Source organism: Elephas maximus, chromosome 17 (assembly GCF_024166365.1).
Source record: "Elephas maximus indicus isolate mEleMax1 chromosome 17, mEleMax1 primary haplotype, whole genome shotgun sequence".
In the NCBI taxonomy this organism is placed as follows: Eukaryota; Metazoa; Chordata; class Mammalia; order Proboscidea; family Elephantidae; genus Elephas; species Elephas maximus.
The window spans coordinates 85293293-85312445 of NC_064835.1; the positions used below are offsets into that span (position 1 = coordinate 85293293).

At 48.5% G+C, this 19153-nt stretch overlaps 1 protein-coding gene across 11 annotated transcripts in view; it reads left to right on the forward strand.

Annotated features, from left to right (window-relative positions):
- The first annotated feature begins 1654 nt into the window (after nucleotides 1-1654).
- The window catches only part of CHST10 (carbohydrate sulfotransferase 10), a 31253-nt gene continuing 13754 nt past the window's right edge, over nucleotides 1655-19153 (forward strand). The window contains exons 1-5 of one of the 11 annotated variants that reach the window (XM_049856171.1): nucleotides 1655-1982; nucleotides 2317-2509; nucleotides 3942-4029; nucleotides 9931-10018; nucleotides 15211-15342. In XM_049856171.1, coding sequence (XP_049712128.1) covers nucleotides 15243-15342 — 100 coding nt within the window. In that variant the 5' untranslated portion in view covers nucleotides 1655-1982; nucleotides 2317-2509; nucleotides 3942-4029; nucleotides 9931-10018; nucleotides 15211-15242. Of the gene's footprint in view, nucleotides 1983-2316; nucleotides 2510-3941; nucleotides 4030-9930; nucleotides 10019-13681; nucleotides 13869-13904; nucleotides 14062-15210; nucleotides 15343-19153 lie in introns of those variants that run through there. The other 10 variants (XM_049856170.1, XM_049856173.1, XM_049856168.1 and 7 more) reach the window with 10 other exon arrangements.

The window sequence follows — 19153 nt, forward strand, 5'->3', positions numbered from 1 at the left end:
AACTGATACAGTGGCTGGAACAATGGCCTCAAAGATAGCAACGATTGTGAGTATCGCGCAGGACTGGGCAGTGTTTCATTCTGCTGTACATGTGAATCTGAACCAACTGGATGGCACTTAACAAACAACAAAAACTGCTTTCCAAAGAAGGGGCTCAGTAAACATCTACTAAACAAGCAACCAAAAGCTGCAGTGAACTGCCTTGCCATCTTTAAACCATGATGGAAGTAATCACTTTAAAAGTGAAATTCTCAGTAAGCCCCATCAATATTATACTTAACTCATTAAAAAGGTAACCAACACGGAAGACCAAAAAAGCTAGTTCCTTGAATGCTGGAGGAAAATTTTATGTGTACTTGAGTGTGTATGTGTGTGTTGTGTGTTGTGTGTGGCACACACACACAACACACACACACCCCTCTTTTATCGGTGTGCTAAATACAGTTGAGATAAACATGGTAGGTTAGACCAAAACAAAACTATTTTACTTTCTTGAGGGCAATAAAACACATTTGGAGTTGACTTCTCTCTTAGGCTGTGAAATCCTAACACCTTACCCACTTCCGCAGGTTAAGAAGTTATAACTTGATAGGTCTGTAAACTGTCCTGGCCTTTATCAGTTGTAGAGAGTTCATCGGAAACCCTGGTGGCACAGTGGTTAAGAGCTACTGCTGCTAACAAGAGGTTGGTAGTTCAAGTGCACCAGGGGTTCTTGGAACCAATATGGGAGTTGGAATAATTTTACCATAAGGGGGTTGGTTTTTCTATTTTGGGTATGGTTCATCAACACTATCCTGACGACAAAGAGAGTGTCAGCCAAGGGCCGTTCTTTAAAGAATAGAAAGTTCTGATTTTACACAGGTGGGCTTACTAGAAAATGCTGGGAGTTACCCCCAAACTCAAATAATTATCATTTTTCCTTTTTCCAAGTTTGGGATTTTTTTTCCACCCTTCTCAAGCACCAAACCTGTTTTCTGGAGGGAGGCCTGCTGGGATTTGATTTGGCCAGCTGTATTTGGGTAATTTCCTGGGATGTAACCAGTTTGGGGGGAGGGAGGCGCGAGTGACCGACGGGGAACAGAGGGGGAGGTGTCGGGCAGCGGCGACGCGCCCGCGGAGACTGGTCCTTGGGGCCTTGTCGGCGCCGAGCCCCTCTACGCGCGCCGGTCCCCGCGCGCCGCCCGCTACCCCACGGCCCGGGCGGGAACGCGGCGGGGGCGCACCCGCGCCAGGGCGCGTGCACAGCCGACCGGGCGACGTGGGGGCGCGCGCACAGCCCGCCGGCGACGTGGAGCCGCGTGGGGCGGCGCGTGCACAGCCGACAGGGCGACGTGGGGGCGCGTGAGGCGGCGCGTGCACAGCCGACCGGGCGACGTGGGGTCGCGTGGGGGCGCGCGCACAGCCGACCGGGCGACGTGGGGCCGCGTGGGGGCGCGCGCACAGCCGACCGGGCGACGTGGGGCCGCGTGGGGGCGCGCGCACAGCCGACCGGGCGACGTGGGGGCGCGTGGGGGCGCGCGCACAGCCCGCCGGCGACGTGGAGCCGCGTGGGGCGGCGCGTGCACAGCCGACAGGGCGACGTGGGGGCGCGTGGGGGCGCGTGGGGGCGCGCGCACAGCCGACAGGCCGACGTGGGGGCGCGCGCACACTCGACCGGGCGACGTGGGGGCGCGTGCACGGCCAGCCAGGCGACTTGGGGCGGCGCGTGCACGGCCAGCCGGGCGGCGGCAGGTCGGGTGGGGAGGCCTCGGCCCCCGCGCCACGTTCCTCCTTCCGGCCGCCGCCACATCCCGGTCCGGCGGGGCTCAGCGAGGAGGCCCCGGCGGCGGTGCACGGGCCTCCAGGGCGGGCGCGGTCTCTCCGGGAAGCCGGGACCCCGCGCGCTCCGCCCCCGGGCCCAGCGAGGCCCGACCCGCGCGCTTCGCCCCCAGAGGAACGTGGGAGGAGCCCGAGGACCCCGGCGAGCCCAGGCTCCTCGGAGGGTGAGCTCCGGGGGACCCAGCCAGGGAGGATGGGTTTCAGTGACCTCGCCCCGGGGAGGACAGAAGGGAGAGGAGAGCCGGATTCTGTATGCGGGGGAAACCTCGTGGTTTGGCGACTTGGGAGCCTCCCTCGTTCGTGGGATGAACGGCAAGACCCTTGGTTATAGTCATGCAATAAGGGGAGGGGGGGTCCGTGCTGCGGGATGCTGTGATGGGTGGAATTATTGATAGTTAGGTGATCTATAATTTACTCCTCTCATCCCGGGTTAAGAATTTGTAATTGGGGGCGGGGAGAGGAAGAAATTGTTCCACTTGGCTTTTAGGAGCCTGTCAGGGAGAGAGGGAGCGAGGGCAGGGAAGGAGGAAAACGCGTGCAGCCTTTCCCAAGCGCACAAAGAAAACACGCCTTTGGGGAGTGAGAGGGGAAGGCGTCGTTGTAAACGCACTTCTTCTGAGAGATACACTCCAAAGCGCTCTGAGCCTCTGATTCTGCCCGTGGAGAGGCCTGTCAGAAGTTGGAGGTTGAGGTAAATAATTCCTGCACGTCAGGCTGGGAAGATGAGCTAGGTTTTCCAAAAACTGTTATTTTTGTTTTCCGAGTCTAGGAAAGGACTGGGCAGCCCCGTTCTGGAGAGCTAAGTGGAAGGACTGTCATAAAGGTTTTTTTTTGTGTGTCTGAAACACCCAGTGTCTGGGGCTTTTGGCCCTAAAGAGTTGGGGATTTTGTTTGGTCAGTTCTAAATGCCAGGATGTGAAAAGTCTCAATTTTCGTAAAAGAAAACTAACTAGCTCGGTATATCGTCCCAGCTTTCTAAAGAGGGGCTATTGGTGATCTTCAGCACCCACTTATTCCCTTTTTCAGTGACTAGGTTTTTTTTTTAAAGAAAAAAAAAGACAAATGTTCCCCTCTCCACCCTGTTATAATTATGGCAGAGCCCATCTTGGCTCAGAATTGGAATTTCTAGATGGAAAGAAAAATCTGTCTTTGCTCTTGACCCTGAAGAATAGAATCTCAAAGAAATGCCTGAGAGAAAAATTCTTTCCTTTCCTGGAATGAAAACTGGAGTGCTTGCAAAAGTGAACAGAGAGAAAGGAAAGAGTTAGTAACTATGGACAATTTGCAGTTACACCCACGTCATTTTTCACTGAGAAGGTTGTACAATAAAGAAGGTGAGAGAGGCAGACGCCAGGCCTTAGAGATTGCAGAGACCCAGGGAGCCTGTTTTCTCTTGATACAGGTCTGCAGCAGTCTGGATGTGAGTCCAGACACCCAGTGCCATTGAGTCGATTCCGACTCATAGCAACCCTACATAAAGCCTAATCTTTCAGTCTGCATATATGAAATGTGTTTGATTTTAGCGTTGGAGATACGAATGTTGGCCTGCCTCGGTCAGTTCCTAAAAGAAAGCACAGCCAGACTGTGCTACGTTCATCCAGGGCAGCTTGGGCTGTGTTGTGTGTTAAATGTTTATTTGGCCAGCTAATTCTGTTAAATCTGCCATCTCTCTGATTCCATGAGTTTAACTGGCTTGTTTCCAGTGATTTATTCATTACATGACATTTGACTAGAATTTGCCAAGTGCTGAAGGTTGAAAAAATATAAAACCCGGAGAACATCTCACTTTGGAAAAATTGATATTCTTTTATAGAACCCCTTTCCCAAGTATCAAACATGTAAAACGCATATACTAGGATTTCATTACATTTGTTACAAAAAAGAATTTCTTTATTCGTAATAAGTTACGTGGAAGAGTCTTTTAAACAGTTAGCTTTTTTTTTGTACATTTAGAATATTTACCAAGAAATCCAAATATACCCCATCTCTTATAAGATCTGTTGTATAAAATACACTTGAATAATCAAAGTGGTTATTTTCAAAGTATAAAAACAAGTTGCATTAAGTAAGTTGATCATATAAATTTTAAAGATTCTTATTGTTGTTTTAATTATTCTGTACAGTGACAAGAGGAACCAAGAGCCACAGGCTGGGCAAATACAGCAAAGAAATGGAAACCCCAGGCCTCAGAAGGTACATGAAGGAAAACAGGTGCTCACCAGTTACTTGAGATCCTTGTCACTTGGTATTCTTACTGCTTCCTTTCTTGCTCATATCGAGATTTTAGGAAACTTAAAACTCTTGAGTAGGAATACATACATACATATTTAGAAATGTTTTCTTAAGTGTAAAAATGGTGGCATCCTCTCAGGACCTGCTACCTGCTAAGTCTCATATAGGGGTTAGCTATTCGTTATTGTCATTATTCACGATTCTCTTTCCTAACCTCGTGTGTGTCCCTCAGCTGGACAGAGGTAGGAGTGTGTTTATTCTGGTAACTCCTGATAATCGTTTTAGGAGGGAATTGTAACAATGACAACAGAGTAGACAAAAGAAGTTTCTGAATTTATATTGAGAAAAACTTACGATGAATATAAAAATCTTAAAGACAGTGTAATAGAATTTTATATAACATAAACTCATATGCCATATGTTATTTACATTGTCATTTCATCATTTTGTCGATTAGGTAATACCTTTAAACCAAAAACCCAGCTGTCATCGAGTCAGTTCCAACTAGTGTGTGTCCGAGAACTGTGCTCAGTAGGGTTTTCAATGGCTGATTTTTTGCAGGTAAATGCCAGGCCTTTTTTCTGAGGTGCCTCTGGGTGGACTCGAACCTCCATCCTTTCTATTAGCAGCTGAGCGTGTTAACTGGTTACACCATATACAAGGATAGTTCAAACTCAAAAGATATGAAAGGATCGATGGTAAAATACCCCTCGTTACTCCACCCTCAGCTGTGTAGTTTCCGTTCTGTCTGGTAACCCTCCAGCTTTACCAGTCCCTGTGTGTTACCAAGGTTTGTTTTTTCCCCCATGAAGTTTTCTTTAGTGCCTGGATATGTTTTGAAAGAAACAGTTAGATGTTTTAAGAATTGAACGCTGGACCTTGATCCTTTCCCCACTGAGCGAGTGTGTGATCGGGTGGAAATCCAGGAGTTCCCATCTCAGTAAAGGGCCATTGATGGGCCCAGGTGGAGGGAGACTGGTGGTTTTCTTGAAGGAACTGAAGTGTGAGGAAAGTCACATCTCACCAGGGCCAGCAGGTAGGGAGTCAGTAAATCACTGAAAGAAAGTTGGGGCGGGGATCCCAGAGCGGGGTTCCTAGGGGAATGTTTACAAACTGTTGAATGTGCCTTCATGTATGTAATTGGGACAAGGTCATGTTAATCGGAGATTATAATGAAGATGGAGATAACATCTTTGACTGGCCTGCTGGTAGGAACACGAGACAGAGTTTGCACCACACATCTCTCTCTGCTCCAAGCCCCATGTTGCCCCCATCTCTCACACCCCCAGTAACTCCCCCCAGGAACCAGTCTCAGCATCTTCCACGTAATTGCCCGTAGCTGCTGGCTGACCTGGCCTCCTCACCTGGACCGCTTTCCCTCTTGCTCACTCTGCACGCTGGCCTTGCTACTTTTGGAATTCTAAGAGCTAGACTAAGCAGTTCACCAGGTGTCTGCGTGGTTTGCTCCCTCGCTCTGTTCTGCCTCTTCTCAGCGTCATCCCTTTCCAGGGGCCCTCAGCTCTGTCCCTTGCCCTTCTATATTGTTATTCATAACACTTAGTGATCACAGACACTGGCCAGTCTACTTCTTTATGGCCTGTCTACCTCTGTTACAGGCAACCTTGGTGGCACAGTGGTTAAGAGCCTGGCTGCTAGCCAAAAGGTCAGCAGTTTGAATCCACCAGGTGCTCCTTGGAAACCTATGGGGCAGTTCTCCTCTGGCCTATAGGGTCAGAACTGACTCGACAGCACCTACCACCACCACCACCTCTATTGCAATGAAGCACCCTGAGAGCTGGGAGTGTGTGCCCCCCCTCCCCTCCCAGGGCCTAGGACAGTCCCTGGCTCAGAGTAGGGACTTGTTAAATATTTGCTGAATGAATGAATGGTTTGGAAAAGAGCTGTTTTAAACAGAGTTACGTGGGCTTATTTACCACAGAACTTTTCAGAACCCTCAGTACATGTTAATGTAGGCCATGCTGGTGGGAGTCAAACTCCTAAGCACAAAGCAAGAAAGGCTTTGTACTTCTGGCTGACAGCTCAGGCACGGGGGGAGAAAAGCTGCTTGGCAGCAATGTTATTTGCGGCTGAGCAATATGAATTCATAGGCATCTTTTTGGAAATTCGGGGGAGGGAGAATGCACATCAAAAGATGGTAATAGTAACAGACCCGATGTTAGTAATTAGAAACATGTGAAATGTGTACTGTCTTTTATTTTAGAGGGGAATACAAACGATTAGGGTTTCTTATACCAAAGTTCGTTGTCGTCGAGTCTATTCCAACTCTTATAGGACAGAGGAGAACTGCGCCATAGGGTTTCCAGGGAGCAGCTGGTACAGTCAAACTGCAACCTTTGGTTAGCAGCCGATCAGAGCGCCTGGGTTTCTTATAGATTCAATTACGTTCTTGCTTCCCTGACCCTGTTTTCCCCATGAGGTCTAAAGTTCGTTAACCCATCAGTTATGCACTGAGGGTTTTCAAAGAGTCGCACCCTCTGTCTTGGTTTCAGATCTTGACAGGTAAAAATCCCATTTAATCCATGGAAATAAGAGAGCCCGAAAGAGAGATGTGCTGACTCCTGGGAGGCTGGGGTGCTATGTACAGGGTATACACGGTGACCAGAGGGGCCCAGGGCACACCCAGGCTTGCTGCCATTAGCCAGAAGGGGCACTGTGGGAGTTGTCTTGGCTCCTTGAACAAAAGGGAGTTAATTACAGAAAATGTCAGGCTTTTATAAAGCCATTTGTCACCTGGCTGCCGGGAGAGCGGTAGCCTTTAGCAGAGCCGTGGGGAGAGGACTGATGATGTCAGGCCTCCAGACCCTCTGCAGACAAAAACAGTGAGCCTTGATAGTGTCACCTGTGGGCAAGAGGCCAGCCCGTGGACAACCCTGTATTCAAGGGAACAACGCAGAAAGTTTACCAAGTTCCGACTCTGAGCCGGGGGCTGCCCTGGGCCCTGGGGATGAGGCAACACAGCTCCCTGTTCTCGGCAAGCTTAGAGGACCTGGAGCTCATTGAATTTGGAAGGCCTTTTTTGTTTGTTTGTTTAACAAATGGCAAATTATTGTGACTTTTCCTAGGTCAGACAAGTCATGTTTCTGCAGAGTTTAGTACCTATAGATGGGAGAGCTTAGAAAAGAGAGTGACATAGGAGCGGTGATGGGAGGACTTCGATTCTAATCAAACCTCCTCAAGCAGTTTAGACAGAACACCTGATTCAGAGCATTGCTAGTCCCTAGTTGACTAGATGCTCCTTTGTTACTAATTTTCCTTCCTGCCTGAAGTGGGAGGAGGTGGTGGGAAGAGTGGGTATTCGGCTAGGTTGCCTGGAATCTGCGTTTTAACAAGAATTCCTGGGGGATTTGTGTGGACGTTGACATTTGAGAAGCTGGGGGCAGCCCTGGACCAGCAGTTCTCAGTCCTAACGGATCATTAGAGTTATCTGCAGAGGTTCTAAAACACACCCAGGCTTCAGCTCCAAAGATTTTTGTTTTATTGGCTCAGGTGTTCTTGAGATCCAGGACATTAACATACATACATATATATATATATATATATTTTTTTTTAAAGCCGTGGTTTTGATGTCCAGCCAGGCTGGGAACCGTTGCCCTGGACATGAAGTCAGACATCGTTAGGTAGATGCCTAGACTCAGAACGCATGTTATCGCAACACACGAGTCTGCTACAGTTAACTGGAGGCGCTACTCTTTAGGATTCAAAAAAATCCCAACACATCAGATGCTGCGGATCTTATTAGTTCATTTGTTGGTTTTTGAAGACACGGACAGTGATCTGGTGAGCACGTAGCTGGATTTGTTTGTTTCTAATTAGATATGTTAGAACGACCTCGAGACTGGGGAACTACTGAGTGGACAGTTGGTCTTTACATCTTCCGCTGCTGCCAGAGGTGATGATGTCAGATGCCGTCCAATCGGTTTGGACTCATAGCAGCGCTGTGCACAACAGAACACAATGCTGCCCGGTCTTGCAGCATCGTCACAATTGTTATGCTTGAGCCCATTGTTTCAGCCACTGTGTCAGTCCATCTTGGTGAGGGTCTTCCTCTTTTTCGATGACACTCCACTTTACCAAGCATGGTGTCCTTCTCCAGGGACTGGTCCCTCCTGAACATGTCCAAAGCACATGAGACTAAGTCTCGCCATCCTTGTGTCTATGGAGCATTCTGACTGTCTTCTTCGAAGACAGACTTGTTCAGTCTTCTGGCAGTCCATGGTAACATTCAATATTCTTTGCCAACACAGTAATTCAGAGGCATCATATCACTTCTTCAGTCTTCCTTATCTGTTGTCCAGAGAAGCAGCTTCAAAATTTAAGCCTGATCACAACATTGCCACCTTTCTTCTCATTTAAAACTCTTTGGTCCTTTTCCATTGCTTTTAAGGTAAAGACTAAGTTCATTAACAGCTCTATAAGGCCCTGTGTCATCCAACTCATGTCTCTAACCACACTCACGTTCACCCGGCCCGTGCTCTGGAAGCTCTAGCCACCTGGCCTCCTTCAGATACTCAGAGCCCCCAGCTTCTTCCTACTTGCTTACTCCAGGATGTCTACAGGAAGCTGTGCCTTGGCCTGGAGCATTGCGTCTTCACCTGTTAGCTTTGCTGTCTCTGACCTCTCTACCTAGGTCCTGTCCCCTCATTTTCCCCTCCCACAGCATCATGTCTCCCTCTCATACCACTTCTTGGATAGATATTCTGGTTCATGTGTGCCCCTTCCCTGGACTGCAGGCTCCCTAAGGACAGGAACTCTGTGTGTATATGTGTGTGTGTTTGGGGCTCACAGTTGTATTCCTGGGAGTCCCTGGGAGGTGCAGATGGTAAACTCACTCAGCTGCCAGCCAGAAGGTTGTAGGTTCATGTCACCCAGAGAGGCACCTCGAAAGAAAGGCCTGTCGATCTACTTCCAAACAATCAGCCGTTGAAAACCCTGTGGAGCACAGTTCTCCTCTGACATGCACAGGGTCCCCACGAGTCGGAGTTATCTCTACGGAACTGGCCTCTGTATTTCCGGCATCTACTTTGTTGGACGAATGAGTGTGCCTTTTCATTACAAACTTGCTAAATTATTTTAGGTTATTTTGTACTTAAAGGCATATGCAAGTATAAACCTAATTGTATCTGTGTGTCATCTGTTGTAAACCGTGTAAGATATTGGACCTGAGAAGAGCTGGTATTTTGGCAGGGGACCAGACTTTCAACCTTAATGGTTCAGCTTGGCTTAAAACCTAGCTGAGGCTTGGACAACAACTCCCTGTCTATCTAAACTTTTATCAAGGAAGGTTACCTTGACAGCTTTGTCATTTGAGTCTGTGTGTTTAGTTTGTTAAGTGCTCAGCCCTGGTGGCACAGCGGTTAAGAGCTCGGCTCCTAACTAAAAGGTCCACAGTTCGCATCCACCAGATGCCCCTTGGAAACCCTGTGGAGCAGTTCTACTGTGTCCTTTAGGGTCACTGTGAGTCAGAATCTACTCGATGGCAGTGGGTTCGGTTTTTCAGTCGTTTAAGTGCTTGAAAAGTTGTGCATGCCACCATCCAGGGGTTTAGCACCTAGTGGGATTCTCTCTAGAAAACACCCCTATGGGATGCAATGCTTCTGTGCAGGCCTTGGGTCAGCCTGCTTCCCCATCTGCCTGGCCGTTATCTGAGCAGAGAACCTTCCTAAACCCCTGCTGCTGCTTCTGTCAAAGGAGGTGTAATATACGTAGTGAGAGTGTAGTCACCCAGATGAGGGCCACCTCTGGGGATGGAGGGGCTCCAGCCATGCTTGTAACACTTAATTTCCCTAAAAATAACAAACAGAAAAGCTCCAGTTAGTGCTGAGTGTATGTAAACAGGCGTTTGTTGTATCATCCTCTAAGGAGCCCTGGTGCCACAGTGGTGAAAGCAGTCAGCTGCTAACCAGAACATCAGCTGTTCGAGTCTACCAGCTGCTCCATGGAGAAAGAGGTGGTAGTCTGCTTCCTTAAAGATTACAGCCTTGGAAATTCTGTGGGGTGGCTATGAGTCAGAATCAACTCGATGGCATTGGGTTGTGGTTTATATTATTCTCTGTACTTTTTAAAAAAATGTTTTAAATATTTAATCATTTTTTAAAAACTAAGAACTCGTTAATGATAACAGATAAGTTTACTGAATATTCAGGTAGACACTGACTTTGTCAGCTCACCACGTTTGTCTTTGTTGGAAAAGTATTTGCCCTCCTTTACAAAGTGCTAGGGACACCGCATTTGGTAGGAGCGAGGATGAAAGATTCAACAGCAGGAAAAAGAGAACAAGGGAAATATATGTAGGTGGCATTTTACCATTTTTTAATATGCTTTTATTTTGCTAATTGCAAAAGATTTCGAAAACTACAAAATTCTGTAAAGTTAAAACCGACTACACCTTGTCCTCTCAAGATTTTTTTATTCATTACATATGTGTGTGTGTATAATCACGTATATGAACACGTATACACTTTTCTAACAAATAAGATCATGTATACAACTCTGCAGCTTACGTTTTTTTACTGATCTGTCTGGACATGCTAGATCTGTTCAGGTGGTTTGCCTTTTAGTAAAGAATTTTGTTATACTTAAAAATTATTTTGTTGGACTCTGGCATAGTTTATTGGTCCCAAATCAGTGTGTTTTAAGTTGTGTGTCTATTCAAATGTGTATGAATGCTGTAACTTATAAAATACAATTTTATTTTCAAATAGTACTGAATTCCTAGTAGCTTTTTATTTTATTTTATTTTATTATTATTTTCTAGTACCCTATGGGGTAGACATTTCTGCTTAGTCATGTAGGGTCGCTCTGAGTGGGACCCTCCACTGGAGCGTAACGAAGGTACGGTAGGTAGGGCTCAGCCCTGGGCGTCCCGTGAGGAGGGGCGCTAATGATGCTGTTGGCTGTGCAGTTTCCATCGCCAGCATGTGTGAGAGATCGTTCAGCAATTTAATACTAACTGCCATGGCCGCCATTTTCCATAGATAGGACCCTGCCCTCGCCCATCCTCCAAACAAGCTAAACAAACAAACAAAAAAAAACATCGCTCTCTGTCAGTTCTGACTCATAGCGACCCTATAGGACAGAGTATAGCTGCCCCATAAGGTTTCCAAGGAGAGGCTGGTGGATTTGAACTGCCAACCTTTTTGGTTAGCAGCTGAGCTCTTAACCACTACTCCACTAAGGTTTCCACCAAACAAGCTAAGAGCTCCTGAATTTAAGTAGAAATTCAAGAGCTAGGAAGGCAGGCATGGCTTCACGATGGTAGTGCAGGTCTCACTTTCAACCTGCCCAGATGTAGAAATCCTACCCCTAAGCCACCTGGCCACCCTGAGAGCAGAGTATGTGATCTTCGTACTCATATGAGGCTGTTGATTCATTGTTTTCCTGCGTCATCTGAGGGCGAGCTCTGTGGGCAGACTCAGAGTCTCTGCAGAAGTCTAGTTCCTGTTGGAAAGATGAGATTCTTAAACAGTAAAAACCTCCTGAGAGTCAGCCTGATGCTGGCAGGGGCCCTCAGGGGCCAGGAAGCCTGGGAGGTATGGAGGTGTGCCAGGTATGAAAAGAACAGGTTTCCTGCTCTCCTCCCTCCAGAGTAAGCGTGTCTGTGCATGTCAGGGAGGCAGAGGCCAGGTGGCTCCCCTGAAGGGGTCACTTGTCCCCAGCACTTAGGGAAGGAGCCCTGGTGGTGCAGTGGTTAAATGCTAGCTGCTAACCAAAGGTTGGCAGTTTGACTCCACCAGCCACTCCTTGGGAACCCTGTGGGGCAGTTCTACTGTGTCCTGTAGGGTCACTGTGAGTTACAGTCAACTGGATGGCAATGGGTTTTTATCAAGGGAAGGAGCCCTGGTGCCATAGTGGTTAAGTGCTCGGCTGCTAACCAAAAAGTCAGTGGTTTGAACCCACCAGCTGCTCCTTGGGAGAAAGATGTGTCTTCTTCCGTAAAGACTTACAGCCTTGGAAACCCATGGGACAGTTCTACTCTGTCCTGTAGTGTCGCTATGAACCAGAATTGACTTGATGGCAATGGGCTTTGGTTTGGCGTCTTAGGGGAGGGTCTTAGGGGAGGGTAGATTGCAAGCCCCAGGCCACTCAGAACCAGAGCCTCCTCCTGGACCTGAGTCTGAGAAATAGCATACAGGAACCTGTACCCCTGTTCAGATTGCGTACAGCCTGCGTGGTTCTTGTCTCGCTCTTTACTCCCTCCCCAACCCACACTGGCCCCTCTGCCCCTCTGTTAGAAAAGACCTGCAGCTTCAGTTCTTGGTGGGGCGCTCTGCCGTGACCGATAGGGGTGGGCCCTGCCGAGTGTCCCCGTCTCAGAGGACAGGTGGACTCGGCTGCAGGTCTCTGCATCCTCTGGGACAGGCTGTGACTCAGTTGTCTCTAGGGAAGGGTAGTGGTCTGAGTCCCCAGGACACGAGAGTCTACCGTTTCTTCCTTCTCTTGGAACAGACCAGGCCAGGCCTGTGGCCTTCACTTCTGGCCCCCCCAATTACCCTGAGAGGCACCAGGCGTACTTACTGAGGGGCCTAGCCGTCTTAGGTCTATTGAGGGTCTGCTGCAGGCCAGGTTGGTACTAGTCCTTTAAGTGCATTATCTCCTTTAATGCCCTCGACCACCCGCATGACAAAGCAAGACCTTGGGTTAGAGATAGGAAGTCAGGGCTTAGAGACAGGAAGTGACTTGCTGAGTCACAGAGCTGATGAGTGGTGGGGCAGGCGTGTGAACTGAGCCTAGTGCTCTTCACTTCATGCTGGGCGGCCCCTGTGAAGGATGGCAGAGGAGAAGGGAACTCAGCATGCTGATGCAGGATAGCTGGTTTTGGGCAGTTGGAGGATGGATTTGGCGTGCCCATTCTGGGTAGGGAGCCCTGATGGTGTAGTGGTTCAGAGCTCAGCTGCTAACCAAAAGGTTGGCAGTTCGAATCCACCAGCCACTCCTTAGAAACCCTATGGGGCGGTTCTGCTCTGTCCTTTAGGGTGCTATGAATCAGAATCAACTCGACAGCAACGGGTTTTTTGGTCTTCTGGGTGGGGTTGTTAGATGAAATATAGGATACCCAGTTCAATTTGAATTTCAGATAAACGACCAATAGTTTTTTTAGTATAAGTATGTCCCATGCAATATCTGGAACATAACCCAGAAACTCAGTGCCGTCGAGTCGATTCCGACTCATAGCGACCCTATAGGACAGAGTAGAACTGCCCCATAAAAAAAAAAAATAAAATAAATAATAATTTTTTTTTTCCCATACTTACACTAAAATATTATTTGTTGTTTATGTGAAATGCAGACTGAACTGGGCATTCTATATTTTCATTCGTTAAAGCTGGCAGCCCTAGCTGGGAGCCCCAGGGGTGACAGGCCGGCTCCAGATCCACCTTGTAAAGGCACGCCTCAGGCTGGCAGGTCCCCACTGCCGTCTGGCGTCAAGTGTGGGCTGGATAAGCACTTAGTGGGGATGTTGTAGAAGGAATTCAGGCTTAAGGTGTCTGGTTCCAGTGAGACCCTAGGAGATAAGCATTGCGGAGACAGCAGGAGATTGCTGATGTGGGCCCTCTCCAAGCTCTGTATTATCCAGAGTTCAAAAGCTCCCTCTGAAATCACTCCCCATCAGTGCCCTGCTGGGAAGGCCATGTCCCCCCCGCCCCCCAGCTGCCCAGGAGTGATGGATGGCCTCCATCAGCTGGTGGAACCTGCTGCCCAGGAGTGATGGATGGCCTCCATCAGCTGGTGGAAACCAACCCCACCGGCGTGGTCTCTTCAAGTGGCCTGGTTCGGCTTGAAGCAGCACTGTGTTAAAGGTGAGGTGAAACATGTGTTTCTGTTTTTCTTGCCAGGAATTGATTGAGCCTTCCCGGTTCTTTATGTATCCCCGGCAACAGAGTGTGACTCTGTGACACGCTGAGGGCTGAAAGTGCCCTGCCTCCCCCCAGGTGCGAGTGGTAGCATGAAAAACCCCCACCACCAAGGCCGTGCACAGCCCTCTGCAGGCAAGTGAGTGGAGACAGAGACTGTCAGGTGTTCTTTACTTTTCTAGAGATTCTCTAGGTGTGACTCTGTCTTCCCAGCAAGTCAGGATTTTAAACATAGCCTGCTTTTAATTGCCTACATATAGCTTCTGACCCTGTGAATTACCTACAACAAAGATCTCATCCTTGGCCAGCCTCCTCCTGCCCCCCAGTTTCCAGGCCCTGGTGTGTGCTGGCTGCCGAAACTAATTTTGAGGCCTGAAAGGGGTCAGAAGGCACAGCTGTAGAAGAGGTAAAGTCTTATAAAGGAGCCCTGGTGGCCAATAGTTAAGTGCTCTGCTGCTAACCAAAAGGCTGGAGGCTCAAACCTGCCAGCCGCTCCTTGGGATAAAAAACCTGGTGATCTGCTCCTATAAAGATTGTTATTGCTAGGTGCTGTCGAGTCAGTTCCAACTTAGCAGCCCTGTGCACAACAGAAGGAACACTGCCTGGTCCTGTGCCATCCTCACAACCGTTGTTACGCTTGAGCCCATTGTTGCAGCCACTGTGTCCGTCCATCTCGTTGAGAGTCTCTTTTTCACTGACCTTCCACTTTACCAAGTATGATGTCCGTCTCCAGGGGCTGGTCCCTCCTGATCACACATCCAAAGTATGTGAGACGAAGTCTTGCCATCCTTGCTTCTAAGAAGCATTCTGGCTATACTTCTTCCAAGAGAGATTTGTTCATTCTTCTGGCAGTCCATGGTATATTCAGTATTCTTCACCAGCCCCATAATTCAGAGGCATCAGTTCTTCAGTCTTCCTTATTCCCATAAAGACTACAGCCTGCAAAACTCTGTGGGGGCAGTTCTGCTGTCACATTGGATTACTGTGAGTCAGAATGGACTCGACAGCACCCAACAACGACAAAGTCATATATGCCAGAAACAAACAGGAATGGTCTGATCTCAGTATTGTTCCCTTCTATTAGGATATTTTAAGCTTGATTTAATGATTTAATTGATAACTGAATATTATTAATTAAAAATAAAGTGTTAAATACTGTTGTATCAATAGAAAAAAATGAATTTGCTGTTTTTAGTGTTAACTGAAATCACCTGTTTTTTTTTGCTTTTCTACCTTTCGTGTAATGATTTATTTACGGTAGCGGGGGTGTCTCACTTGTGTTTTCCAGGAAGAGTCCCTGAATGGCTGACGTCTGGCAACATGCACCACCAGTGGCTTCTGTTGGCCGCGTGTTTTTGGGTGATTTTCATGTTCATGGTGGCCAGCAAGTTTATCACGTTGACCTTTAAAGACCCTGAAGGTAGGCGTGCTTCGTAGTGGAGTGGATTTTTGTTAATCAGGGCCTTGCTGCGCTGTCGTTCTCGAATACGTGCACAGATGACCTCTATCGCAGAATCAAAGGACTGGAATGCCACAGGGGAGCTTGGAGCTGTGCCTGGTGTCCAAATCCTCAGTGTTACAGAGAGAGGCCCAAGGGAGGAAGTGGAGAGGGATGGGATGCACTTCCCAGGACCTCCTCTAGAGGGCAAAAGTTGCGTTCTTTTTGGGCTGAATGTTGGCAGGGGAGCGGGGTCTCCTCCCCACAGTTGCATTGTCACGGTGCGTCACAGGCTCCTGGATTGGGAATTCACTGTGCTTTGGGTCGTCTGTACCCCGATACTTTGCACTGGTGGCCACGTGTTGGAAGGTCACCTTCGGTGCAGTGGAAGGAAGGCCGTTTGAGTATACGTATGTCAGGTTGTCCTTGAGGACCTCTGGCCTGCCTTTACTGAACACAGGCGTTGAAATGAGGACGTGGAATGAGCACCAAACTGGGGCTCGGGAGAGCTGGTTTCTGGTACGCGCTCTTGTCATCTGCTTACCTGAGCCTTAGTGGGTCGTTTGTTTGTTTTTCCCCTAAAACATTGGCATAATACCTGTGCTGACCATCTCCCAAGATTGATGGCAGTGCAGTGTGGTGCTTTGTCATCTGTGAAGTGCTGGGTCTGGGCAAGGAGGCAGGTGGTGGTGACTCAACGTCAGTGGTGAAGTCGGCATTCCATACAATCCAAGCCCACAGGAGGGGTTGAGATGGTGTTGAAATGGTTCGCTGGTAGCATGAGACTTCTGCCTGATAAGAAGGATATCTGTGAATGCGGGTGAGCGCAGCCTCCGTATCCTGAACGGTGTGTCCTGCGTCCTCCTACTGGTCACGGCTTTTAGGAAGAAGGGATGGTTAGGTTTGCGCCCGCAATGCAGTTTCCCCGAGCTACTCCTGCGGCTGTGCAGACCTGTGCCACCTGCGTGGGATGTGGGCTGCCCGCTGCTGCTCTGCCTCGAAAAGCTCCTGAGGGCGTCCACCTGCTGTGCCCAGGGCTGCTCCGAGTGCCATCTCCTGCTCCCTTCCTCTCTATTCCATGCCTGCCTGTGAAGAAATGGCAAGATCCATTGGAACGCTGTCCTGCAGGCACGGGGGGAGATGCTGACATTAGCCAGTGGGGGTTCTTGGCTTCACAGCCTCCACTCAGTAGCATTTATTAGGCATTAAGCGCTGGGGGCTGACTGGCTGTCGTTGGAAGTCCCACGCTCATCTTCCAGAAGACCTGGTGAGAAACCCTGTGGAAGGTGGGGTTATACCTCCCAGTATCTAGGGTAGCCAGAGCATCCCAGATAATCACAGCTTAGACAGGGCCTCGGCTCTGTCAGAGGAGTGATGGTCGACTCTTACAGGGTTGTTAGAATCTGAGACGACGGTCTCCACTGGACAACTAGGAAATTTCTCCAGCTGCCCCGGCATAATTACATGTTACTGATAACAGAGCCCCCTTGTATTAGAGCTGTGGTTCTCATCCCCACTGCACTATGGTTTAGTGAGGGCAGTCACCTGGCTGGACCCTTGTCTGTCAGATGGTCAGCCCACTGGTGGATCCTGGAGCTCTACAGGAAACCGAAAGGGGTATGTCAGCACATGGCCAGAAGGGGCTTTCTCAGGAGGTGGAGTTTACTTCCCTCGTAGTCACAGTGTGTTTGCTTTTGAACTGAAGGGGTTTTGAAGTATCGTTACAAGGAAATGACCTTAGAGCACAGTGGTAGCCGATAGGGTGACGTTTCATTTCCTGTAAGGAAGATGGAGTATCACTGATCTCCGTGTTAGAGCGAGCCGGTGATGACTTGGGTGTCCATGGGGCTGCCGGCCTGGCTCTGCCCTTTGGGAAATGGGGCTGTCCTCTAGAACCGAAGGCAGTGGGCAGGTATGTTTTCTCATGTACCTTTTTGTAATGATTTTTCCCTGCTATTCGAGCAGATAGGAAGAAAAGATTTTTCTTAAGCTACTGTCGAGAGCAACATTTACCTTTTTCTTTTTTTTAATAGTTGGTCTCTCTTCAGTTCAGCAACGGAACCATAATGACACTTGTGGCAGTTACTAATTCTTGGTTAACAAGTCTCAGTGTCACATTGAGACTAGGATTAGGTGTTGTAACTAGACTTTATCATAGGAAAAAATGCCTTCAGTGGTGGGCACCAAAACCAAACCTGTTGCCATCAGGTTTATTCCAACTCATAGCAACCCTATAGGACAGAGTAGAACTGCCTCATAGGGTTTCCAGGGAGTGGCTGGTGGATTCGAACTGCTGACCTTTTGGTTAGTAGCCAAGCTCTTAACCACTGTGCCACCAGGGCTCCTCAGTGTTGGAATCTGATGGCACATATATAGTCCATCCTTGTGAATGTGCCATACGTGTATGCGTGTGTACAACCTGACTTCTCTCTCTGTTTGACTTTATTCTCACAATCTTTGCCTTGTCTCAGCTCCTCAACTTAATTATAAGCCACTCTGAGGGCAGAGCGCGTGACTTAAATGGCTTCATATGCCCTCGTTGTTATTGGGTGTGGCGGAGCCAGTTCCAACTCGTAGTAACCCTGTGTGCAACAGACTGAGACACTGCCCAGTCCTGCGCCATCCTCATAGTCGTTTTATGTTTGAGCCCATCGTTGCAGCCACTGTGTCAGTCCATCTAGTTAAAGGTCTTCCCCTCTTTCACTGACCCTCCACTTTACCAAGCATGACATCCTTTTCCAGGGACTGGTCCCTCCTGATAACGTGTCCAAGGTACGTGAGATGAACACTCACCGTCCTCACTTCTAAGGAGCATTCTGGGTGTACTTCTTCCAAGACAGCTTTGTTCCCTCTTATGACAGTTCATGGTACATCCAGTATTCTTTGCCAACACTGTAATTGAAAGGCATCAGTTCTTCGGTCTTCCTTATTAATTGTCCAGCTTTCTCAGCAAATGCTGGGTACAGAGGACATGCATGGGACGCATTGGTAACTCCTGCTGACTGGATGCCAAGTGTCGTCATGAAGTTGAGTGGAAATGATCACTTTTAGAAAAACAAAGCAGTACATCACTTGTAAATCTACAAACATTTTTGGAAAAAATTATAATGATGCTTATAACAAACATGAACTCTAATACCTTATGAAAACACTTAGTCATGCCTAGAGGGTCAGAGTCATTGGTCCTGACGCTGCAGACTTGCTCCTGAGGCCAGAGTGGGAAGAGAGAGAGACACCACTCTGGGATCATAGTGGAGATGATGATGAAGACAAATGGTTGCCCGCAAACCAGTGGAAAAGGAAAACGAAACGCAGATTGTGTTCTGAGTTTTGTTTAAATCTAGTTGGCTCAGGGTTGGGGGAGTTGGGGAGCAAGTACCAGGAAGTTTAAAATCACATTGTTGTCATTGGGTACCATCGGGTCGTTTCTGATTCACGGCGACCCCATCTGTTAGAGCAGAACTGTCCCGTAGGGTTTTCCTGGCTGTCATCCTTACGGAAGCAGACCGCCAGGTCTTTCTCTCACAGAGCCGCTGGGTGGGTTTGAACCTCCAGCGTTTTAGTTAGCAGCTGAGCGCTTAACTATAGCACCAGCAGGGCTTCTTTTTAAAATAATGAAAATGTTAAATTTGGGGGTGGCTACTCCAGCATGTGTGGTGTTGGAAGGTAAGACGTTGTACAGCTGCCAAAGCTCGTTGTCATGCTTATTAGTGTGTGAAACTGGTTGCCGTTCAAAGTTCCTTCCTAAGTCGGTTCCCTAGAATGCAGGCTACGTGTCTCTGTCTGTAATGTT